At 34.6% G+C, this 22,872-nt stretch overlaps 1 protein-coding gene across 3 annotated transcripts in view; it reads right to left on the bottom strand.

Moving 5' to 3' along the window:
• The window catches only part of LRBA (LPS responsive beige-like anchor protein), an 826,328-nt gene that overhangs the window by 306,787 nt on the left and 496,669 nt on the right, over positions 1–22,872 (bottom strand). For all 3 annotated transcript variants that reach the window (XM_082611157.1, XM_082611155.1, XM_082611156.1), the window contains exon 38: positions 4,371–4,495. In XM_082611157.1, the coding sequence (XP_082467283.1) occupies positions 4,371–4,495 (125 nt within the window). The remainder of the gene's footprint in view (positions 1–4,370; positions 4,496–22,872) is intronic.

The following is a 22,872-nucleotide window of genomic DNA, read 5'->3' as shown; positions in this document are numbered from 1 at the left end:
TGTGATTCCCTGAGGCTAAGAGCAATGAGAGGGCTCAGAGAAAAGCTGGTCCTCAAAATGTAAAGTTCAAGTTCTTTAGAGCTAGCTCTGGGCATGAGTTGATTTATCTATGCAACACAGACTAGGTAAGTAAAATTAAAACAGAAAAAAGAACACAGAAAACTGTTCTACCTATGATATATAAATCCCTTTTTAGAAGTCCACTGTGCAAGTGAACTGGAATTATCAATAGCCCGTATTATAGTAAAAAAAAATTGATACATTAAGAATTAGCCACTTTGTTAATTAAAAAAAAAAGATAACTACTGAGATAACAAAGTGACCTCAACTGTACATAAAATAAATATGAGTGTCCACTTAGTGTGACATGCAGTACATACCATAACTGTTTATTCTGAACATGACACATAAAGAATACCTTATATACAACTATTGTCCTCAACTAATTCCCCTTTATAGTTTATGCAATTTCCAAGGTCAAGAAAATTTACTCTAGAAAAATTAGTGAAACTACAAAGGATAATTAGGAGAACAAGCCAAGTTCATCTCTTAATGATCATAGGTTTCTCAAAAGTTTTAGATAAAGAACCTAGTGTATTTGATCCTAAGAAGGAAGCAGTAGTATCTGGCATTATTGAAGATATGAGAGAATGACATGATTTAGGATCTTTACATGGTCTGTCATTCCTAGAAAATCAAATGAGTTACTTGTATCATTCCATGTGATTGCAAGATACTTTTAAAACTATGTTAAATACTCCTCATATACTTCTATTAGCATGCACATTCTCTACAAAATAAAAAAGTCTTAAATTCAATAGGATTCTAGTGCTAAACTGCTTTAGCATTTGGACTAAAATCAATCTTTCCACCATTTAAAACATTTTTTACATGGCTTTAATTTGAATATAAAATTCCCATTATATTTAACAATGAATTTTAGAAGACAGCATAGCACAATGGTAAGAAAATCTGACTAGTCATCAGTTAACTTGGGATTTAGCTCTATATCTACCAAGAATTATGTTGGACTTTTGTTTCCTCAGTTTCCTTATCTGTAAAGAATAAAGTTAGACTAGACTTTAGCCTTAGGTTCTTTTCAGATCTAAGATGCTCTGATAATAAATAACTGACAAACTGGTCTCTGTGCATTAGGAGAATGTTACAAATCATTACAACTGATTCCTAATAAATTTTAAAACTACAAAATTGGAGAAAATGCCCTCAAGAATCACATATGCACCTCTGTTTCCTGCTGCTAATTTCCATAAAGGATATTTAATCATAAGAGGAAGTATTAATTTTAATTTAAAAATATGACTCAGTTTCTACAAAGTTAAAGAATTCTCCCATTACAAAATGACTTTTATAAATAACCACTTTGGAGGGTCTCTCTTTGAAAAATTACCTGAAGCTCTTTTCCCCAAGCAAGTTAATGTGAACTTGGGAAGGGCAATTAAATTGTCAGAATTAAAAAATTTGTTTTTAACTAGAAGGTAGCCAGAAGTAGAGTCATGGGGCTGGTATTGATCGTCTGAACAGAGAACATCACTCTTCAGGTATTTACTCTGCCACCCTTACACCAGAGGCTTTCCTTCAAATCAAATCAATCTATAAAATAGACGGCTTGTACTACTAAACTACATAACTAATCTCCAACAGTATTTCTATTTAGATGTCCTCCTTTGATAATAATAATATAGTTCGTGATGTTTTAAGATTCTGCGTTTTCAAAATGTCCTGTCTCCTGTCCTGATTTGTAAATCAATTACAAATAAAAGTGAGAAGTCATAAAATAGTATGAAACTGACATACTATCCTCAGTAATATCTATTTTAATTATTCAAATTCAACATTGAAGCAGAGTATTCATCCACGATAAATTCTATAATTTCACATGCTTTTTGATCACATTCACTGTTTTGTTTTGCATTCTTGATTCTTAATATATTTATTTTTATTAGCTTCCTAATTGTAGTTAAGTTAGGATAAAAAAAGTTTTACAATTAACACAAAATTAAAATTGAACGTCAACTACAAGATACTCTAATTAATAAAACATTAAAAAATTAAGCTCTTCGCCTACCTAATGTATTAGCATAAATTACGCCGACATCAAACAATACCACACTACAATCTGTGTGCTGAGTTCCAAAACTAATAGTTCTTTATTATTTAAAATTAAAAGTATATAAAATATGATTAGTTAGAGCTTTTACCTTTTTTCAAAAAATGTTATATTAAATATAACATATCCCTTAATTGGAAGCATCTACTACACATTTAGTTAGTTTTTTAAAATATATTTCAGATTTAAATTTATATTCTTAATCTTTCAGAGTACTTTAAATATTAATCATTATGAAACTAGCATAAAATATTATCAAATAGAATGGAATTACATAAAATGCTAAACTTTACTTCTCTCTCTTAATTTAAAAGTGCATAATAAAACATAGATATCATTAATATTACATTAAACTTTCAATTACTATTTAGAGTAATTACAGTGAAATCTGCTCCTATACAGGATTTTAAGTATTCAATGACAGTAAGCATTGCTAATAAGTATCTTTTTTTAAAATCAGACTGTTAGCATTAAAACAGTTGACATGATAATGTTATTTTAAAAGGTAAAGTTCAACAACAAAATTAAAATTTATTCATTATGAAAAATCCTATAATTTCCCAAAGTTGAATGTACTATTTTTGATTGAAATGATTTTAATAAGCTCTGTATTAAATCTATACGACAAATTTTAAATTCAGTTACTGCTACTTCTTTCAGGATAAAGGACTAACAATTTGCCTATATGCAGTTTTAGAAACCAGGTCCCCCTCTCCAGCTATAAAAGGAAAATTTTTCATAAAACTATTTGTATTGTCATTCATAGACTTCAGAACTCACAACTCAATGTTAAATGACAGTTAATAAGACAGAAAGATACTTATTAAATTTTAAGTGCATATGGTAACATCTTTTTTACTGAAAAGAATAAAACTACATAAAAGTTAATTTTTTTTCAATGTAAGGGTCATTAACCAAAGCCAAAAAAACAAAAACAAAATGAAAGAAAAATAAAAATAGATATATAACTCTGAAATGTATAGCACCACGTAAAAAGTACTTGAACCTTAAAAGCAAAAGTGGCCTAATTAATTCTACATCTTATTTCTCCTTCTCCACCTCCTGTAGTTGAAGATGCAGGGCCCTGCAACTATTATTGCTTTTAGATCACTTTGTTATTGACTATTCTCTGTATGATCATTTATTTTAAAGGACTGATGTCACATTTGGTGTTATATCTGATGACATATTGTGGACATTTTCTTCCAGAAATGGCTCTTTAAGGCTGAGTGCAAGAGGTTAAGCTGCCTGACTGAGGCCAAACCTAAGATCACAGACTTGTAATCTAAATGCTTAATATCCTTCTTGAAAGTAATTTAACATTTACTTTGTATACTACATACTATCATTTAACCATAAGCTGCTGCATGTTAAACTAATACCCTGAAAAAGGGAAATTAAAACTATTTCTCATCTTACTAAAACTAACCAATATTTATTTTATAAAATCAAAAACAATTTAATATGGAGAGGTACATTTTCCCCATGATCAATAAATCTTAATTGGCTTTCAAAAATTATAAAACATTATGTGAAACCCTATGATCAAAGAGAGTATATTATCAAATCCAAAGGACTTTTTCAGTTTTTCCAATTTGCTCATCAGGCTTCTACCTAAACTGAATCATAGTGCTATGCATTATATCCAAAAAGGGAAAATGTTTTGTTAAGCTCTGATAACAAAATGATGCAGAACAGGAACATATGAAAAGAATGTCTATTCTCTTTTTCCAGGAGGCGTCTATCACAACCATCTACAAATCAAGGCTCAGAAAGTATCTAAGCACTTGGACATTTATTACCAGCTCTCCCGCTTCATCATCTCATGCTAAAATACCATGGTTGAGGGAAAACCATATACACACAACAGAACCTAGAAACGTATTTGGTTTGTAAATGCTGTCTTTCTGATATTCATGGATTTAAGACAGGCATCCTGGATTAATTTACTCAAAGCTGAATGTGTCACTTAAAAGGAGAAATATTTTATCTCCCTACTCTGAAACAAAGGGTCTATGTTAAGTAAGTATTGCATGTGTAACATAATAAATAAATACACTTGACACCATAATTTAATAGGACCCTACACTAACTATAAAAAATTGAACTTCTGTTTCTGGGGTGAATAACTGTGAAATGTGGCACTGGACCATTTTACAGTACCTTGTAGTAATGAAGTTATGCTCTTCATTACCAAGTACTGTACCTGCTGCTATTGGCAAGGAGTGGTTTATACACTGACCATGTTCCACGGCTGTTTTTAGTGTCGCTTCAGGATGTGTCGATCCTAGAGGGTTACGCACAAATCGTCGCCGGCGCCGCAAGTCATCTTCCCAGTAGTCGAGGCGCCAGAACTCACGAGGACGACTACAATGAAACAGAGAAGCCACATATGTTAGCAATTATCAAACAGCGTGGTAGCACTGAATTTCTGCATAAAGCTCTCCTTGTTTGCTCTGCCTTTTTTTTCCTCCCATTCCTCTTAATTCTCCCTCCACCTCACACTCCCCTTTCTGCAATCTTTAACTTAGGTATGTCCTTGAAAATAACAATATCACCTTCCAGTCTAAGGAACTCCTTTTCCTTTTTCTTGGAAGGTGAAATGAGCACTAAATACATCATTTTGAAATGAATTGCTGACAGTGTGATCAGTTTCCCCACACTCTAGTGGCATGTGCTCTGATTTCAGCCTCATTTCAGCCTCAGCAGGGCACCTTTCTCTGTGGCTGCATTTATAAACCAGAATAGGGAGAAGGCTATTATAAATATGGTATAGCATTACCTATATTAATCAAAGTCTGTCCCCCTGCATTTTTCTTCCTAATTTGTGCCTTTTTGCACAAGGTCAGTAAATCATACCGTGAATTCTTGGTCCAGAAAGTGTTAACTTTAATGAATATCTCAGTTACATGGTTATGCATGTGATAATAAAATATTACTCTGTTTAGATGTGCAGGAATTTAATTAAAATAATCTCTTAAAATATTCATTACATTTAGCCCCTGAGGCTTAGAACAACACAAGAAAATGCATTTCTTTTCCATTTACTGTTTTTAAATAAACCATTCCTATAGAGTGAAACAGCAATCTATATTCAAGCAAATCAGACTGGATTTCTGTTTTATGTAGTCTGTTTTTATATTTAATTAAAAACTACATGCTATATGATATGTAATAATTGCTATATCAAAAGCATACTTTTAGAAATGTATTTTTAAAGGGTTCACACAATTCAAGTTCTACTATATTTTCCCCAATTATGTAGATCTTTTACATGGCAATATATAAATGTCAACTTTCTCTCGTATTAACTAATCGTGATCTAGCATGTTGTAAAATATTTTCCTTAAAAAAATCTCCGCAGAATGTATTTATTCACTAAAGGTACACAACACGAAAACCTCTAAGTTTCAATAATGAAATTTAAAAATTCATAATCAAAACTTCTGCAAAAAATGACTAATGCAAAATAAAATCTCACTTGTATTTCATGAGCTAATAAAATTGTACCTGTCAGCTTTGACAAATTAGTAGCCTTGACCAATTGATAGTCCCAAAATACCTACATAAAAGTTACCCATATTTTGATGTTTTAAAGATGCTACCTTTAAAAATTCAAAATAGATTTGTAAATAAGTCCTTCAGTAATTAAAAATTATCTCAGATTAATAAAAGCATAGATAACAAATAGTGCATTATTTAAAGAAGATATTTTTTAAAAACAATAGGAATCATATGCTCTTTTCTGAGAATGCTGGGGAGACAAGGGAATAGCAAAGATTTCCTTTGTTGACTTTGATCATGCATAAAGAGGAAGAAATATAAAGTAATCTAAATGGCAAACAAAAAAGTGTAAGAATTGCAGTCCTTGAAAAGAAAAATTAAAAAGCTCTTTTATTCTTCTTTGTTTGCTGTCCACATTTTAAATGAAAATTAGTATTATGATTTCATTTAAATTAAATAAGAAATACATACAGAAGATACATATAAGCAAAAGAAAACAGTTGTTTGAACTCAATTAATATTATAAAATTCTCCTTAGGTGAGTGGGGAAAAGGCGGTACACAGATGGTTATGTGTATGGCTTTGATAGTCATGAAGCTTGGATAGGCACTTCATCATTCTGCCTACCTACATTTATCTGTTAAAATTATTATCAAATATCAGCCAGGATGCAGTCGTGAATCACAGGCTGCTCCTCGTCTTCAGAGGAATGATACAATGAAGGTCTATTCATCAGTGCGGCAATCGGCACAAGTAATTAGTTCCCTAGACTGAGATCTCCTACAAAGCCTATTTCAGTCAGCACCACAAACATACGACGGTGTAAAGCTAATGAAAGCTGCTCAAATTTGTTAGCCTTTTCTGCCATCAATCCTTCTAATATTCTATGCTTCAGTATTATGCAAAGGTGGTAAATTATTAATTTTTCATTCATCCATCCTTCTGAATTCTCAGTCAAATTAAGTGATGTCATTCTTCTTGATAACAACTAAAATTATAAGAGATGTTAAGCTGCTACTATAAAATTATTACTAAATTAGGTAACAATAGTTTCTAGTATAATGCTCGAGAGTGAAGTCAAATCTGATGGTTATTAAAGAATGTGTATAATAATTTTTGTCATACAGTAGAAAAACCAGAGGAATTAGAAAATCAGTCACAAATTTGCCAGAAACTCAAAGACAATATCTATGAGAATAATAATCAAAGTTAGGAGGAAACAGAACTGTAATATTTATTTTTGTGCTCTTTGACACTAACAAATAATGGTCACAATGGTGACATTTGGCTGAAACAAAAGCACTGATACATTAGAAAGTGAGAAATTGTTCACATAGTAGAAAAAAATTTGAGGTAAGTTTTACTTACCCTAATTATGTACTTCTGTCTTCAAATTTAAATGTTCTAACCAAAATATTAAAAAGATACCATCCAAATAATCTATACATCACCATGATAATCTTTACACCCCCCCCAAAACTACATCTCAGACTATCTTCTCATGACATGTAGTCTACCTTCTGTTACAACAACTTAAAATAGTCTCAAGAAAAGCAAAATCACTCATTTCAGATCACAGATCTAGAATGGATTACAAAAATCAACTAGAGAAAACAACAATTTCAATACACTTTTTTTTTTTTTTTTTTTTTTTTGCTGTACGCGGGCCTCTCACTGCTGTGGCCTCTCCCGTTGCGGAGCACAGGCTCCGGACACACAGGCTCCGCGGCCATGGCTCGCGGGCCCAGCCGCTCCGCGGCATGTGGGATCTTCCGGGATCGGGGCACAAACCCGTGTCCCCTGCATCGGCAGGCGGACTCCCAACCACTGCGCCACCAGGGAAGCCCTCAATACACTTTTGAAAGTCTCTCCAGGTGATGTAGAATACAAACCGTCAAGGAATTTACTCAAAATGGAAGAGTTATTAACCTCATTTGAAAAAAATAGCATTTATCATCCAATTTCATATGGTTAGAGTGACACATGTTCTTTGAAAAAAAAGGCATACTCATTTTTTTCAGACGAAGATAATTACTAGCATGTTTAAAGTCATTTACATAGAAAGAGACTAGAACCTAAAAATTCACTGTTTTCTCCCAACTCTGCTCCTTCCAACAACATACAGTCTCAGTATAAAGCTCTATCACCAAGAAGATGAGTCACAATTTGTAAACAGTATTGGAAAGGGGAGTGTGTAGGTTTCAATCATCAACTTACTATAAGTTTTGATTATTCACATAAAGATTTCACTCTTATTTAGGAAATACTGCCACCCCCTCTCCAAAAGCCCCTTCTAGGAGAAAAAGGATATGAAATTGGAAAATTTTTGAAATCAATCCAACACTCTTAAGTTTATGAATTAACTAAATAAGTTATTATATATTTTTGGAGTTATCACCATGGTATGGCTAGAAAAATTTAAAAGACTCCATGTATTCAGAAACACTCTTGACTGAATACATGCATGGATAAGATGAGAAATCACTTATTCTGAGACCTTAGAAATATATATCTAGACCACTATATACCTATACCTCTATATATCTGTTTCTATCAAAAAAATTACATTAGTACTACATGATGCCACATTCACAAACTTCATCTATATCCATTTCTACTAATAATTAAAACTAAGATCCCCAAAACTTTTCAAATTCAGGATGTAAGCCTAGGCTCTGTTAGGTCTGGAAATAAAGCCTTCTCTATAAAAGGTCTAGTAGTTAGGTCCCCTTTTAGTATACAAGCTCCAAGTACTAAAACCTTTGACTAACAGGAATATATTTGTCTTTGAAAAGTTGAGGATGTCACTGAAATTAAATGCTCTAGCTTTTCTTTCTAATTATTTCTCTCCCTTTTTTTGGACTAATTTCAAAGTCTAAGATTAAAATGACAATATAGGTCTAATTGTCTATTTCAAAGTCTAAGCATAAATCATCTAATTATCTATCCACTTTTTAAAAAACCTTCACATTTATGTGTCTGTACACATAAAACTTTAACATATTGCTACATCTACATAAAATAATATAAAACAATGCCATTTTTATTTACAGAATATGTCTTTCTGTTCTACAAGAACAAAATCAGATAGATTGTTGAAATAAATCTTAGAAGGAAATACAACTCAAGCATCAATAGATAGGCTATTTGTTCTCCTCCTGGGCCCACTCTGGTCATTGATTTGATCTACTAAAACAAATGAATAAGAAAGAGCCAAAAGACAATCAGTTGGAAAAGGAAGAAATATTAAAACAGAGAATCAGTAAGTAAGGGATGATCCACATTTTCCTCTAACAGTTGAACGGTTCAAATAATATATTATTTCCCACATGTAAATTATAAGACTTCTTAAAGTTCAGTTTTCCTCAGAGAAAGTATGGCAATCTAATCAGCCTATTAACAGTGTTGAATGGATGGATATTGAATTAGACTCCTAAAATACTTTCTAATCACAATGATTGACTCTACCTTGAGTCAGCAGCTAGGGATACAAGGATTATTAAGATACTGTCTCTGACCTCGGAAGAAGACAGATGTGAAAATAAACAATAAGAATTCAAAAAAATGTGTAATACAGCGGAGCTCTATTATATGGCCATTAAACTGCACAACTAGAAGGAGCACTGTCTACATCAAAATTTGTGTAAATGGCACTTCTGGAGTTGTGCAATGCTCATTTTGCACTGCTGCATAAGCACCCTATGAGAATGATACGGTGCTCTGAGAACACCTTATCTTCTCCCCTCTCCTTTCTTTGCTCAGGCTCCTTTTTTCTCTCCTCGAGCTAAATCTAATCTTCAGAATAGGGAACAGAACAAGGCTCTTCAGATGTTATCAGTAGCAGTCACACAGTTCGTATTTCCCTGATGTAGGAAAAGGTGTTCAGACCACAAATAGGTATGGTTGTCAAAAAACAGGCAAAATTTAATATGCAGAATAAAATAATTGAGAACAAAAGAGAAACATTAACATTTATTTCACTGAAGTTGTTAAATTCATATTACTTTATCAAGGTATATTATGTTTTACTATCATTCTATTAAAGTAGAACAACATTAATTACTGAAATGAGTAGTAGCTATATAAATATTCTAATTATTACATAATCTAAATGTATTGACACATTATTCAAATTAGTCAGATATATGCATGCTTGTCATCCCTTTGGATTTAGTGTTATTTTAATGTAACTTGGATCTACATCAATAAAAGATTGTTAGTTTTAAAAACTAGCAATTCTTTTAAAATAAAAGAATTGCTAGTCACAATTCAAGTGTATTAGAAAAATTTCCTATTTTCCAGCTTTCCTATTTTCTTGTGACAATACCTGATAAATCTTGATGACCTTAAGAGAAGTCAGTAATAAATTCTTCTGGCTAGAAAAAAGTTCTAAATCCTAGAAAATTTTAGTATTCATATTTTGTTCTTAAATTTGTATACTACCTGTTTTTCTAACTCCTATATCTGGCTACCTTCTGTTTCTATAGTTTTAGATTAAAAATTAATGCTAGACATTAGCTACAACTTAAATAAATGGTAACCTATAAAAGAAGTACAGTAAATATTTTCAGTGCACTGTCAGCTAGAAGATAAAAGTGCTTAAGTTCTAGAAGGGTTTCACTTTCTGCATAAATCTTGGTGAAATAATGGGCAGGTACTATCGGATATCGTACAATATAAAAGAATGCTTTATCTCACAAACTGAAATCTATTGTGCCTTCATGCAGATAGACAGAAAGAATATTAACTAAAACCTCTGTTTACCAAGTACCAACTATAAATCAAATGCAGGTGATCTATGCACTGTTCTGTCTTAATGAAAAAAAGAAAAAAAAAGGGAAAAAGATCCTTCAGTTGTATGGAATCCAGCAGATGGGACACTTTCCAAAGCAGAATCCTTTCTTTATTGAGGCCTGACATAGAGAGTTTATATTACACTGAGTCAGTAAGAGCATCGTATATATTATTTAATTATATAAAATTACATTTTATGTAGTTATGAACTTCTGCAGTTGTACTATTCAGTGTATTTCTCTATTTGCTTTTAGAGGTAACTAGTGACCCATCTTCATTCAATTAGTTATTACTTTGGATATTTTTTAAAAATATAATTTTGCAACAAAGTCAGTTATTCAAGAAATAATCCCAAGGTTATCCTAGCTGTTGTTAGCCTGTTAACCATTTATTTATTCACTTAGCATTTTTACCAGGAGTAAGTTACAAGAAAATAAAAATCTAGTGTTAATTATACTACCAGTTAAAACTCTAACAATAGAAAACTGAAAAAAAAATTAAAATAAATGATATTGTTGGATTCAAGAAGCCCTAAAACTCACCTCAGTAGCCACTCCATTTGCACAAAACTGTTCTACCTTCCCCAAAAATCTAATTTAAAAAATAATTCACCAAACATCAGTTGAATGCCAACTATGTACCAGATCTTGGTACATACAAATAAACTATGCTAGGTTCAGCCTAGAATTTGTTTTATATTATAATCAGGATAAGAAAATTATCAAATATCCATAATAATACAACTTTAAAGTAGATAGCATTTACTGCATTAGGCTACTGTGTGCTAGACATCATGCTCTTTTATACACATTACCACCAAGCCTCACAACAACCCTGCCATGATTTAATACTGATATTTTCATTTTAAAGATGAAGAAACTAAGTCTTATCCATCAGTAGTAAATAATAAGAGTCTATGGACTTCAAAGACAGTGAGCTTTCCACATGCCATTTCCTCTAGAAACTCTTTTGGATACTCTTATAGCTATGATGAAAGTCCTAATTAACCCTGCCTGGGAGGATTGAAGATTTCATTAAGCTTTCAATGAGGATCTATTTTGTAAGTTCCATGAGGACAAGAGTTTGTGTCTGTGTAATTCACTGACCAAGAAGCACAGTAACTGAAACAAAGCAGGAACTTAATAAATAATCAATTAAAGAATGAATAAGATGACTTTTTAAAAGAAACTTAAATGATAAACAGGAGTCTGCTGGGCAAAATGGAAAAGGCATTACAAGCAGAAGAAATAGCAAAGGCACTTTGCTATTTATGGAGACCTAAAAAGGAACTTTGCTATTTATGGAGACCTAAAAAGGCACTTCTATCTAAGGGAGTTTGGGTAAGAAAGATCACTTCAAGGCAGCCTCAGAGTGGCAAAAGCTAAGGTAGGAAACACAGGTTTAGAATCAAGATTTCAAAAGTCACTGCATAGTTAACTAAAGTAGCTCCCTTTAGATCTTATAGTCAACAGAGAGACAACCAAACTTTCTTAATACAGGATTATTTATGATCAGCCTTGTATGTTACATGACAGCAATATAAAATAAGGCAGTGGGGATGGAGTGTAGAGGCTAAGATTTCAGAGACATATTTGAAGTGGAATAGATAAGATTTGATGAGATATTCAACATGGGAGGTGAGGAAAAGAGGAGATAATGAGAATACAATTGAGGTTTGTGACAAAATAGGGCAATGAGGGGAAAAGATGCTATTTAACGGAAATGATGCAGGTTAAGTAGACATGGTTGGGGAGAATAACCATGTCATGGATACCTAATAATGTCTAGGTAGGGTATGTCTAATAAATAAGCAATATAACTTGGGAACTCAGAAAAGCAGCCTGGGCTAGAGATATAAAATGGGGAGATTGATTAGCCTTGGAAGTCAACGGATTCAGGTATTTGTTGAACAAAAATTTATTGAGTTTTTACTATTAGCTAGGTATTGTGCTAGATTCAGAGAAAACTATATTGAAAGGACAGGAAAAAGTAAAAATGAAATACGGGAAATTCCAATATTTAAAAAATTGCAAAAGAGGAAAGAAATAAATAGGGAAGGAAGTAATTGCTTCTCACAATCAATAAGACAGTAGAAGAACCAAAATAGAATGGTGCCAAAAAAGACAAAGAAGCAAAGACTCTTCAAAGCAGTGAGTGGCCAGCAATATTTAACTCTGCATAAAAATGTCCAGAAGGATGAAGAATGGAGAGAAGCTTTTGTTTTTGTGTTTTAAACTGTTTTATGATATATAATTTATATACCATAAAGTTCACCTGTTTAAGTGTACAGCTCAATGGTTTTTAACATATGTACAGAGTTGTGCAACCATCACCATAATCTGATTTTAAAATATGTTTATTTCCCCCCAAAGAAATCCCATACCCACTCCCAGTCAGCCCATATTCCCCCTTCCTTGGGAATGGATATGTACAGGATTTCACAGTATACAGGTTAGAAGGTAGGTGAATGTGTTTGCTTTGGCCTGGAGCTTCTGAAGTTTGGACCAGTCTTAAAACCAGTCAAATTGTAAGTGACTGATTAAAGGCATTTTTATTAGTCTTGGAACTTTCTGGAGAGCCTAAGGACTATGAGAATGCATTTTTTCTTTAACATTTCCAATATCTCTATCTCCAATACCAAAGAACTGAGTCTAATTTATCTTTTAAGGGAAATTCTTTAAAATCAAATTTATAACTAATTCAGAGTATAAAATATACAGCAGCTAAAGTTTCAAAGTAATTTATATTAAAAACCACTAGTCTTTAAAATTTCTGGATATGATATAAAAATATTTGGCTTCATTTCTTTTAAAGTAAAGATAATCACCTTAGCTGTACCATGTACTAGATCTATGACCTACATAAATGATTTATCATCTTTGGGCCTCTACTGCTTTAATAAAATAATTGTAATTTGTTCAGTTACAACAGGGCTGTTGTGAGGAATCAAATGAAATGAAGTCTATGGAATTGCTTTAACAACAGAAAAATGCTATGTAAACATAAGGCATTATTTTCAGTTAATAATGAAATTAAGTGTTTGGATACTTCTGGATGCCATTTACTTTGATAAAACGTGCTTAAAGTGATATCACCAGTGACTTCAAACGTGATTCAAAAAAAAAAAAAAAAGATTAAAAGCCCTTTAACAGCCCCTGGCAATGATTAGCTTCTACAGATTTACCTATTCTGGATATTTTACATAAATAGAATCATACAGTATGTAGAGTTTTCTGACTGGCTCCCTTCACGTCACGTAATGTTTTTGAGGTCTATCCATGTTGTAGCATGTAACAGTACTTCATTCCTTTTTATTGCTGAAAAATATTTCACTGTACTGATATACAAATGACCCTTGACAACACGGGTTGGGACTACGTGAGTCACTTGTATGCTGACTTTTTTCAATAAATACATCGCTAAACAATTTCGCGGTTGGTTGAATCCGTGAATGCTGCTGACCCAGTGATGCGGAAGTGGACTATGGAACTTGAGCATCTTTGGATTCTGGTATCCAGCACAGGTCCTGGAACCAAGCCCTATGAATAGCAAGGGATCACTGTACACGGCTTTTCAACTTGAGGGAGGGTGGTGTCAGAGCTCCTAACCCCCTCAAGCTCAAAGGGTGGCATTCTATTTATCCATTCATCAGTTCATGGACATCTGAAGTGTTTCCATTTAGGGGGATCTCTGGGTTTTATGATTACAAAATTTAAGTACTCAGTTACTCATCTAATAGTCAGTCCTCTCCTTTTTCCTTAGAATTGCAATTTTCCTAATTACTCTTTCCTAAGAATTACAATTTTGTAATATTGTAATATCTATCACTTCTTACATGGTTCAATGACTTACAGAAAGCTGACTCTAAGCCAATTACGATAATTCCGTCATTCTTCCAGTGATTGGTTCCAGAATCTAGCTTTAAGCCAACTATTGCTTAAATTTCCTGGCAATCATTTTTTCACCAATCTGAAATGCAAAACTTCTATTCAGTAGTTGGGACAGTAATTTTGCCTTTCTCCTGATTGACTGGAACAAGGAAATATTAGACTCAGCTGCTGGCAGCTATAATACAACCATAAAGAAGCCAGACTGGGGAAAAGTTTACACATCCAGGGACACAAAACTGAAAGAACTACAGAAGAATGGAGCTGAGGACCTGCCCCAACACCTTTACATACCCACACTGCTTATTCTGAATGATAATACACTTCTGCACAGTTTAAGTGAGGAAATTCACTTCGGTTAGAGTCAGGTTTTCTTGCCTTTGAAACCATTTAACAGATATAAAGATTACTGGTGATGCCATGAGCCATTTGATTACCACTGTGAAAGAAAACTAGACAGTAATGAACTCATGCTTTGGTGGAGACAGTTAATACTGACTTTGTTTTTAAAATTTTGGGCAATGAAAGGAATGTGGGAGATATGATGGTAATTTAAAGAGGGTAAAGAACAGACTTAAGCATATGTGCAGGTGGAAAAGACAAAGTCTAAAGGGTGAAGAGAGCATGGGGAAGGAGGGGAGGAACAAATTTTAGAAAGAGAGAAGAGGTACGATCCTGTGAAAAGAGCATGATTACTTTGGAAGTAAACAAAGTCACTTCCTTCTCTGTGGCAAGATGGAGAGCTGTAAGGCTCTGCATTTTAATAAATAAGTTTAGGGTTAAAGAGAAGAATAACTGGAGGCCTGATTTTGGTCTGAGTATTTCTATTTCTGTTATTAAATAGTAGGGTTTCGATTAAAGAATAGAATAGAGGGGTAAAATTCAGAAAAGTGGTCTTGGGAAATATGAAAGAAAGCTGACTATAGGAAAGGTTAAGGATGACTTAAGTAGTTATGAAGGTCTAGCAGAGATGGGAAACCATTCGTCTATACTGGCACTAATCTGTACAGCTGTGGTCCTCCCCACCCCCAGCTATACTCGGCAACCTAACAGCAGGCGTAAAAAGAGCACTTGGCTAAATTCACTCAAGATTTAGGACTAATTTGGCTGCCAGGCCAAAATAAGGAAGGTAAAGGAAAATGAGTAAGAAAATGGTGAGAATGTCTGGGATGGGTAAGGATGATAAATGCATGATCTTTCTGGACCTCAATAAAATAAAAAATTAAATGTAAGCTTTACTATACATTGATTCATTGGGAAACCAAATTGACCTTGCTTTCCAAGTCACTGATACTGATGATAATGTGGTTTCCCAATTAATTAATCAATATTATGTTTAATCAATGTATCTAGTCCTTCTATTTGATGCTGTTATGAATTTTCAATTTGTATTAAAACATGCCTAGAATGAAAGAATGGAGGCTTAAGCTGTATTTGGAGACTGTCTTCAGTCTTCAAGCTTCAGGATCATGGTAGTAAATAGTCACAGGGCTGGACAATGTGCACACAGAGAACAATCTGAAGCCTCAGGAAGATAGGGCCTCACTCTCTTGAGAAACATATTACATTATGCTCCTGGAAAGGGGATGGGAACTAAAATTTAGTGATTGCCAATAACGTATCAGGCACTCTACTAAGTATTTTACATGTGATCTCATTTAATTCTCAAAACAACCCTATAAATGAGAAATATAATCCCAAATTAACAGGTGCAGAATTGAGACTCAGAAGTCAAGTAATTTAGCTACCAAGAAACACAGCTAGACCTCACATCTGTGACTCTCCATTACCAAAGGATTTTGGTAATGCTACTTCAGTGCTATTTTGGGTAAGATATTCATACTAGTCCCATAAATATTTCCATCATGACAGTTTATTGTACTGGTATGAGTTTTAACATCCTTTTTCTAAAATGACGGGTTAGAGTGGGACCTAAATTTTTTATAAATTATAAGACTGACTATTAGCACACATTCCAATAAAGAACAATTACAAAATATGTAATTTTTCCAGCATTAGCATCACCCAAAATGGAAATAGCAAGGCTACTAGATTGGTAGGTAGGGGAAGGGGTTATAAAGCTCCGTTGCTCTTTATTAGATAAGTAAAATTAAAGTAAATACCAAGTATTGTGTAGTGCAGGTCAGCATTTGTAACTGAAAAGTCTGGAAGCTATTAATATTCACTGAATGTTTCTAGTAACTCCTGTCACTTGCCCCAAATGTATAAAAAGTACATGGTATATAAGCACATACAGTATATGAGCCCAATCTCATAGCAAAGAACACTGCTTTGGCACCGAGGACATCCATTTCTCTCAAACTCGAGCCCTATGTCACATTTTTGTTGTTGTTGTTCTTAAGACAGTTTACAAGTTATAGGGAGAGAAGGAAAATGCAAAGAAATATCAGCCTCCGTTGTATGACACTGATATATATATATATATATATATATATATATATATATATATATATATATATATATATTTTTTTTTTTTTTCCCCCTGCGGTACACGGGCCTCTCACTGCTGTGGCCTCTCCCGTTGTGGAGCACAGGCTCCGGACGCGCAGGCTCAGCGGCCATGGCTCACGGGCCCAGCCGCTCCGCAGCATGTGGAATCTTCCCGGACCGGGACACGAACCCGTGTCCCCTGCATCAGCAGGCGGACTCTCAACCACTGCGCCACCAGGGAAGCCCGACACTGATATTTTTAAATAAATAATTTAAAGGCTGAAATGCATCAGCAACCCAGCATAATCCAACACTTCCTGCCTTTAATCTAAAACTCTCAGGGAAATACTGGTAAAAGCAAACAACTGATTTTAACTAGCATAAAAGAAAAAATATATACACTGTGCTTTGCAAGCTAGATAAATTAGCAAAACAAAAAGTATGTGCTCCTTATCCACAGGGGAGAATGGGCTTATTATATTACACTTCCAGGTTTTTAAGACAGTTGGAAGCCAGTTCTTTCAATATTTGCTGTCATCTCCTAGAAACTTTCTAGTACTTTCAATTTTGAAGCAAATATTCACATTCGGAAGTGATTTATTTTCCCCTCTTTCTTGACTGCATCTCATTTTTTTCTGGCTCTTAATAACCGGTTCTGCTTTGGCTTAATTATATTCATTTACAAATATTTTTTTGAATGTCTACTACTATTTGGAAAGCACTGGTTGAGGTGCTATAAGGGAAACTCATATGAGGAAAACAAGAGTCTCTAATCTCAAGGCACTTACAATCTAATAAATGGGATAAAATAAGCAAACAAAGAATTATATGGCATAAGATCCACGCCATAAGAAAAGTAAAAATCCAGAGCTTTGGAAATTCAGAAAAAGGAGTAAGTGATCACATATGTTTTAAAGGGATTAGGAAATGCTTTAAGGAGCAAGAGATTTTTGAGAAAGACCCTTAAGAAGGGGTCAAGTTTCAATTGATATACAAGGAAGAAGATGGCATTGTAGGCTTTTAAGAGAGCATAAGCAAAAGTATAGAGGTCAGAAAATTAAGCAATCTTATTTAATTGGTCCCAGTAGGAAATGAGGTATAAAAGAAAGGTTGGGGCCTGGCCATACTGTAAAGGAGTAGGGATGAAAAACTAATGAGTTTATATTTCACTCATTCACTCGCCTACTTAATCAACAAACAGTTACTGAGCACCAATGATGCACAAGGATCTGTGTCAGGTACTGGAGATTTAAAGAGTCATTTGGTGATAGAGTCATTATCCTCAAGGACCTCACTGTCCAAAGGAAGAAACAGATATATGAAGAGAAAATTTTAATATATTCAAAACATTCCTTGAAAACACAATGGAGGGGCAGTATCCAAAGTAATAGAAGGCTACTTGGAAGGCCATAACATGCAAATTGAGTTTAAGAGTTAACAGATGCTAAGCAGGAGAATAAGAAAAGGAAAAGCATTCTTCCTGAAGGAATAGCATTAGCAAAGCCAAATAAGTAAGAAATAATTGGATATATGCCAAAGTTAAGTGTTTCCAGAACTTTTGGAGGGTATAAGGCAAGAAGTGGCCAAAGAAGAGGCTACAGAAATAGGCTGAAGCCAGATCATGGAGAATCATCTAAGGATTCCAACTCCTGGACTATATGTGAATTTTTTTTTTTTTTTTCAGGCCTAACCACAGACAGTTACAAAGACTTTAACCTGCCAGGCATCTTTGGGGAAAGCTGCCGTTCCCCTCAGACCAGACTTGGTGTATAGCCAGTGCATTGCAGTCTCTGAACAAAGTTACAGACAGGGACTCAAGACTCCACTGGCCAGTCATGCTCTTTACTTGCTTGCATTCCTAGACCCTGCACCTTCATCCCTAGGTTTCTTATCTGAAGCTTTGGCACTGGTCCTCTTCAGGTGCCTTTGGTGAGGCCTTCTTACTAGAGGAGAAAGGGGAAATCCTGAAGACACTTTTCCCTACTCTCACTCAGTCCACTTGAGCCCTTCCCCTTTGCCTCCTTCCAAACTCAGAGTCCATAAAACTGCTGGAGTCTTTTGTTCAGGACTCCCTCAACCGTGAGATCACCCCCATTTCTACGCTAATCTAAACCAATCCACGCTGATTCATCTGACTGTCCCCTGGTTCAATATTCCAGGAGGAAAATGGAGCAAGGGGAGTCCTGCAGTTTTAAACTCTTGCTTATTCCACTGCAGTTAAGTAATTAAAGGCTTAACTCTTTCATTTTGGTTTGTCACTTTAATCGGCTACCCTGACACCTTTTAGCTCAACAATCTCTCCCAGCTAGGTTAGCTCCTGACACCAGCCATGTCACACTAAGGAGTTTGGGTTTTATCCTGCAGCAGTGGGGAAATACTGAATGAGTTTTAAGTGGCTATTGTGACTGCAGAACAATAACTCTGGAAATATATAAAAATTAGATTAGAGGGAAAAATATCTGAAATAAGGATACAAGTAAGTATATTATTGAAATAATTTAAACAAGATGAGGGTCTTCATCATTAATTTTTAAATTTCCTATTTTTCTGATTTAGCCTATTAATGTGTTATTGAAATCTGCCTAAAGTTCTCTGAAATACAGTGTAGGCAATAAATGAATTACACATAAAAGAAAATTTCAAGGCTATAAGGCAGTTTGTTCAAAATAAAATGGGTTCCAAAACATATGATGTAAAAAGCTAATTAATGTTACATGGAGTAAAAGAGGCCCAGAACTAAAGTACACATCAAAGTCCTGAAGCTAAGAGAAGAGATGGGTAAAGAGCATAGGAATCATCCAGCAGATGCTACATCAACTCAGCCCAGAAATGACACACACATCCTCTACTCACATTCCACAGGTCTTACCAAATCATATGACTCCACATGGGAAATGGGGTCACTGGCCGGGTAGCCATTTCCCAGCAAAAACCTACACATGAAAGACAGCATGAAACCATGATGATCAGCTAGCCATATCTGCCACAGAGGACAATAAGTGCCATAGGAAAAAAGAAACATGAAAGAGGAATAGAAAATACCAAGAAGGGAGCAGGGGACATGTTTATATCTTAAATAGGATGATGAGGGAAGGATTTCAAGAGAAAGTAACACTTGAACAAAGACCTGGAGGTGAAAGCACCAGTTATGCATATGGAAGAAAATTTCAGGCAAGGACAACACTAAATCCAAAGGCCCTGAGGTAAACACAATTAAGACAATGAATTGCAAGGAGGCCATTTTGAATGGATGAAGAGTCTCAGTATAAGTAGAGATCCAACAGTTACTTTGAGGATGAGGAGAACATTAGAATATTTTAGGCAGAGAAGAAACATGATCTGCCATGTTTTAAGGTGATCACTCTGGCTGCTGCAAGAGCATTGGTATACGTGGGAGGGTGATCGTAGAAATAGGAAGTCCAGTTTGTAGACTTCTGTAACAATCCAGAAGCTGGTTATGTCTGGGAACAAGAGGAAGCAATGGAAATGGTAAAAAGCCATTGAATTCTGAACATATTTTGAAGGTTTAGTGATCAAAAGAACATGCTAACAAATCATATATGGGGTATGAGAGGAGAGGAGGCCTTGGTTTTTTATCTGAGAAACTGGAGGAATAGAATTAACAAAAATGGAAGAGAATGTGAGAATAGGTTTTGGTGATTCTTTTTTTTTTTTTGGCCGCACAGCTTGTGGGATCTTAGTTCCCTGACCAGGGATCAAACCTGTGCCCCCTGCAGTGGAAACATGGAGTCCTAACCACTGGACTGTCAGGGAATTTCCAAGAATAGGTTTTGATAAGGAAGGTCAGGAATTCGGATTTAACATGTTATGTGTGAAGTACCTATCAGAAATCTGTGGCAGAAAAGGATTAACTCTTCACCAAACCCATTCTCCTCTTCTATCTAGGCACACAACTGGACCACTTTTCCCAGTCTCGTTTGTAATGAAGTGTGGCCATGTGACTGAGCTCTAGACAGTAAAGTGTGAGCAGAAGTGATACGAGCCACTTCCAAATCTGGCCTATAAAACGTTTCTACACTCAATCATCCATGCTTCTTCTACTGGTTTGAGGCAGATAAATTCGGCAATCTTAGAAACCAAGAACTAAAGATAACAGAGCTATAAGATGGAATAAATCACCTATCAGAAACATCTACTTTGTATGTACTTTATATGAAAAAGAAATAAAGTTCTATTATGGTTAGCCACTGAATGAGATTCTGGGATTTATTTTTTAAAAGCAGCTTGTATTGCACAAGCAATACAGATATCTAAACAGAGATGTTGAGTAGACAATATATGGGTGTGGAATTCAAAGGAAAGCACCTGTCAGGATATATACCGTGGGAGTCACTAATTTATCATGTTTATATAATACAGGTGTGGACTGACTGAAACCTTAAAGTGAGTAGACCCAAAGAAGGAAAAAGTAGTATGCCGAAGACTAAGGCCTGAGTAACCCCAATAATAAGGAAGTTGAAAAGATGAGAAACAAGCAAGGAATTCTGAGTAGCGGCAATTTGCAGGAGGAAAATCAGAAGAATATGGTGTTGCAGACACCAAATAGAAAAGTATTTCAAGGAGGAGGCAGTTACCAGCCATACCAAAGGGTATCCATAAGTCAAGGAAGATGAAGGGTGAGAATTTACTATTTAATTTAGCAATATGGATCACACTGGTGACCTTGAAAAGTGCAGCTTCCATAGAATGGGGAGACAAAAGCCTGAGTGAAGTGAGTTCCAGAGAGAAATGAGAGAAGAGAAACTCAGCAAGTAGAAACAAATCTTTGAGTTCTTTAAATGTAGCAAAGAAGCCATTTACATTCTATACTGTACACAGTACATTATACTGTGCACAGTACATTTGTGGGAAAAACACCATGAATACAAACAGTCCTACCAAATAACACTATATAAATGTCATGGAATTTTGCAACATGAGGAGATTCTACTAGACCTGGACATATCAGTAGAACACGCTAGGTATGGATAAGTGTAATTTGAAAAGACAAAAGGTCAAAATCACAAAGGCTGCATAGACATCTAAGGGTTCATTCACGCTCAGTTCATTAATCTTCAGAGGCAAGGATTTTAGCGCACTGTGTTGGCAAGTTTGTTAACTAGGGCTTGATAAGAAAGTAACAATATTCAACTTTGAATAGGAAGAGAAAGATTAAGAGAAAACGGTTCTTAAAAATTCAGTAATTAGAGCTGAAATAGCTCCAATAGGTGACATTACTATCTCTATTAATTTCAATAACTAAAAGATGGCTGTCTCAAAAAAACCCCACAAAGAATCAAGTAAGCTTTAATAATAAGACATCGAATCCTATATAATTACATTATTAATACAGATTGAGAAGAAAGGCTATAAATTGAAGAAAAGTAGAATTTTGTACATTTAAAATGAATAACAAACAGCACTACCAACCTGGACAACTTAATGTCTGTGTCAGAGCTTTTCCACATTCTAATTGGTGGTATATATATAGAGAGAGAGATGCTGCACATCCCTTTTGTTCTAAAAGTTCTTTAGTATAGCGACTAAACCTCTTACTCATATTAGAACACTACCACATTAAAATGCACTGGCACAGGAATAGAAAAATCAGTGAAGCAAAAGACATTTCTGAAACTCAAGGATATAAAATAATTTAGTAGAGCATATAATTAGAGTAAAATATTTCAGATCAGCGAGAAAAGAAAGGATTGTTAAATAAATGATTTTGACTATTAATGTTATGAGTTATCATATTAATACCTTTTGAATAAATACTACTTGGACACCAAAAATAATTAAATAAATAAATAAGTAAATAAAATAAAACAAAATAAAGTGCACTGGCACTGTTAGAAGGTTCTCCACTGAGAGTTTATATTCTTGCCTTTAAACCCATATAATCAGCTTTTGCAAATTACTGTAGTTAAAACATTACTTTTTTTTTTTTTTTTTTTCCCTGCGGTACACGGGCCTCTCACTGTTGTGGCCTCTCCTGTTGCGGGGCACAGGCTCTGGATGCGCAGGCTCAGCGGCCATGGCTCACAGGCCCAGCCTCTCCGCAGCATGTGGAATCTTCCCGGACCAGGACACGAACCCATGTCCCCCGCA

Source organism: Mesoplodon mirus (genome assembly GCF_964341445.2).
Source record: "Mesoplodon mirus genome assembly, chromosome: 2".
NCBI classification, from domain to species: Eukaryota; Metazoa; Chordata; class Mammalia; order Artiodactyla; family Ziphiidae; genus Mesoplodon; species Mesoplodon mirus.
Note: the sequence above shows the minus strand (reverse complement) of the source record. Positions and strands in the feature narration are given on the sequence as shown.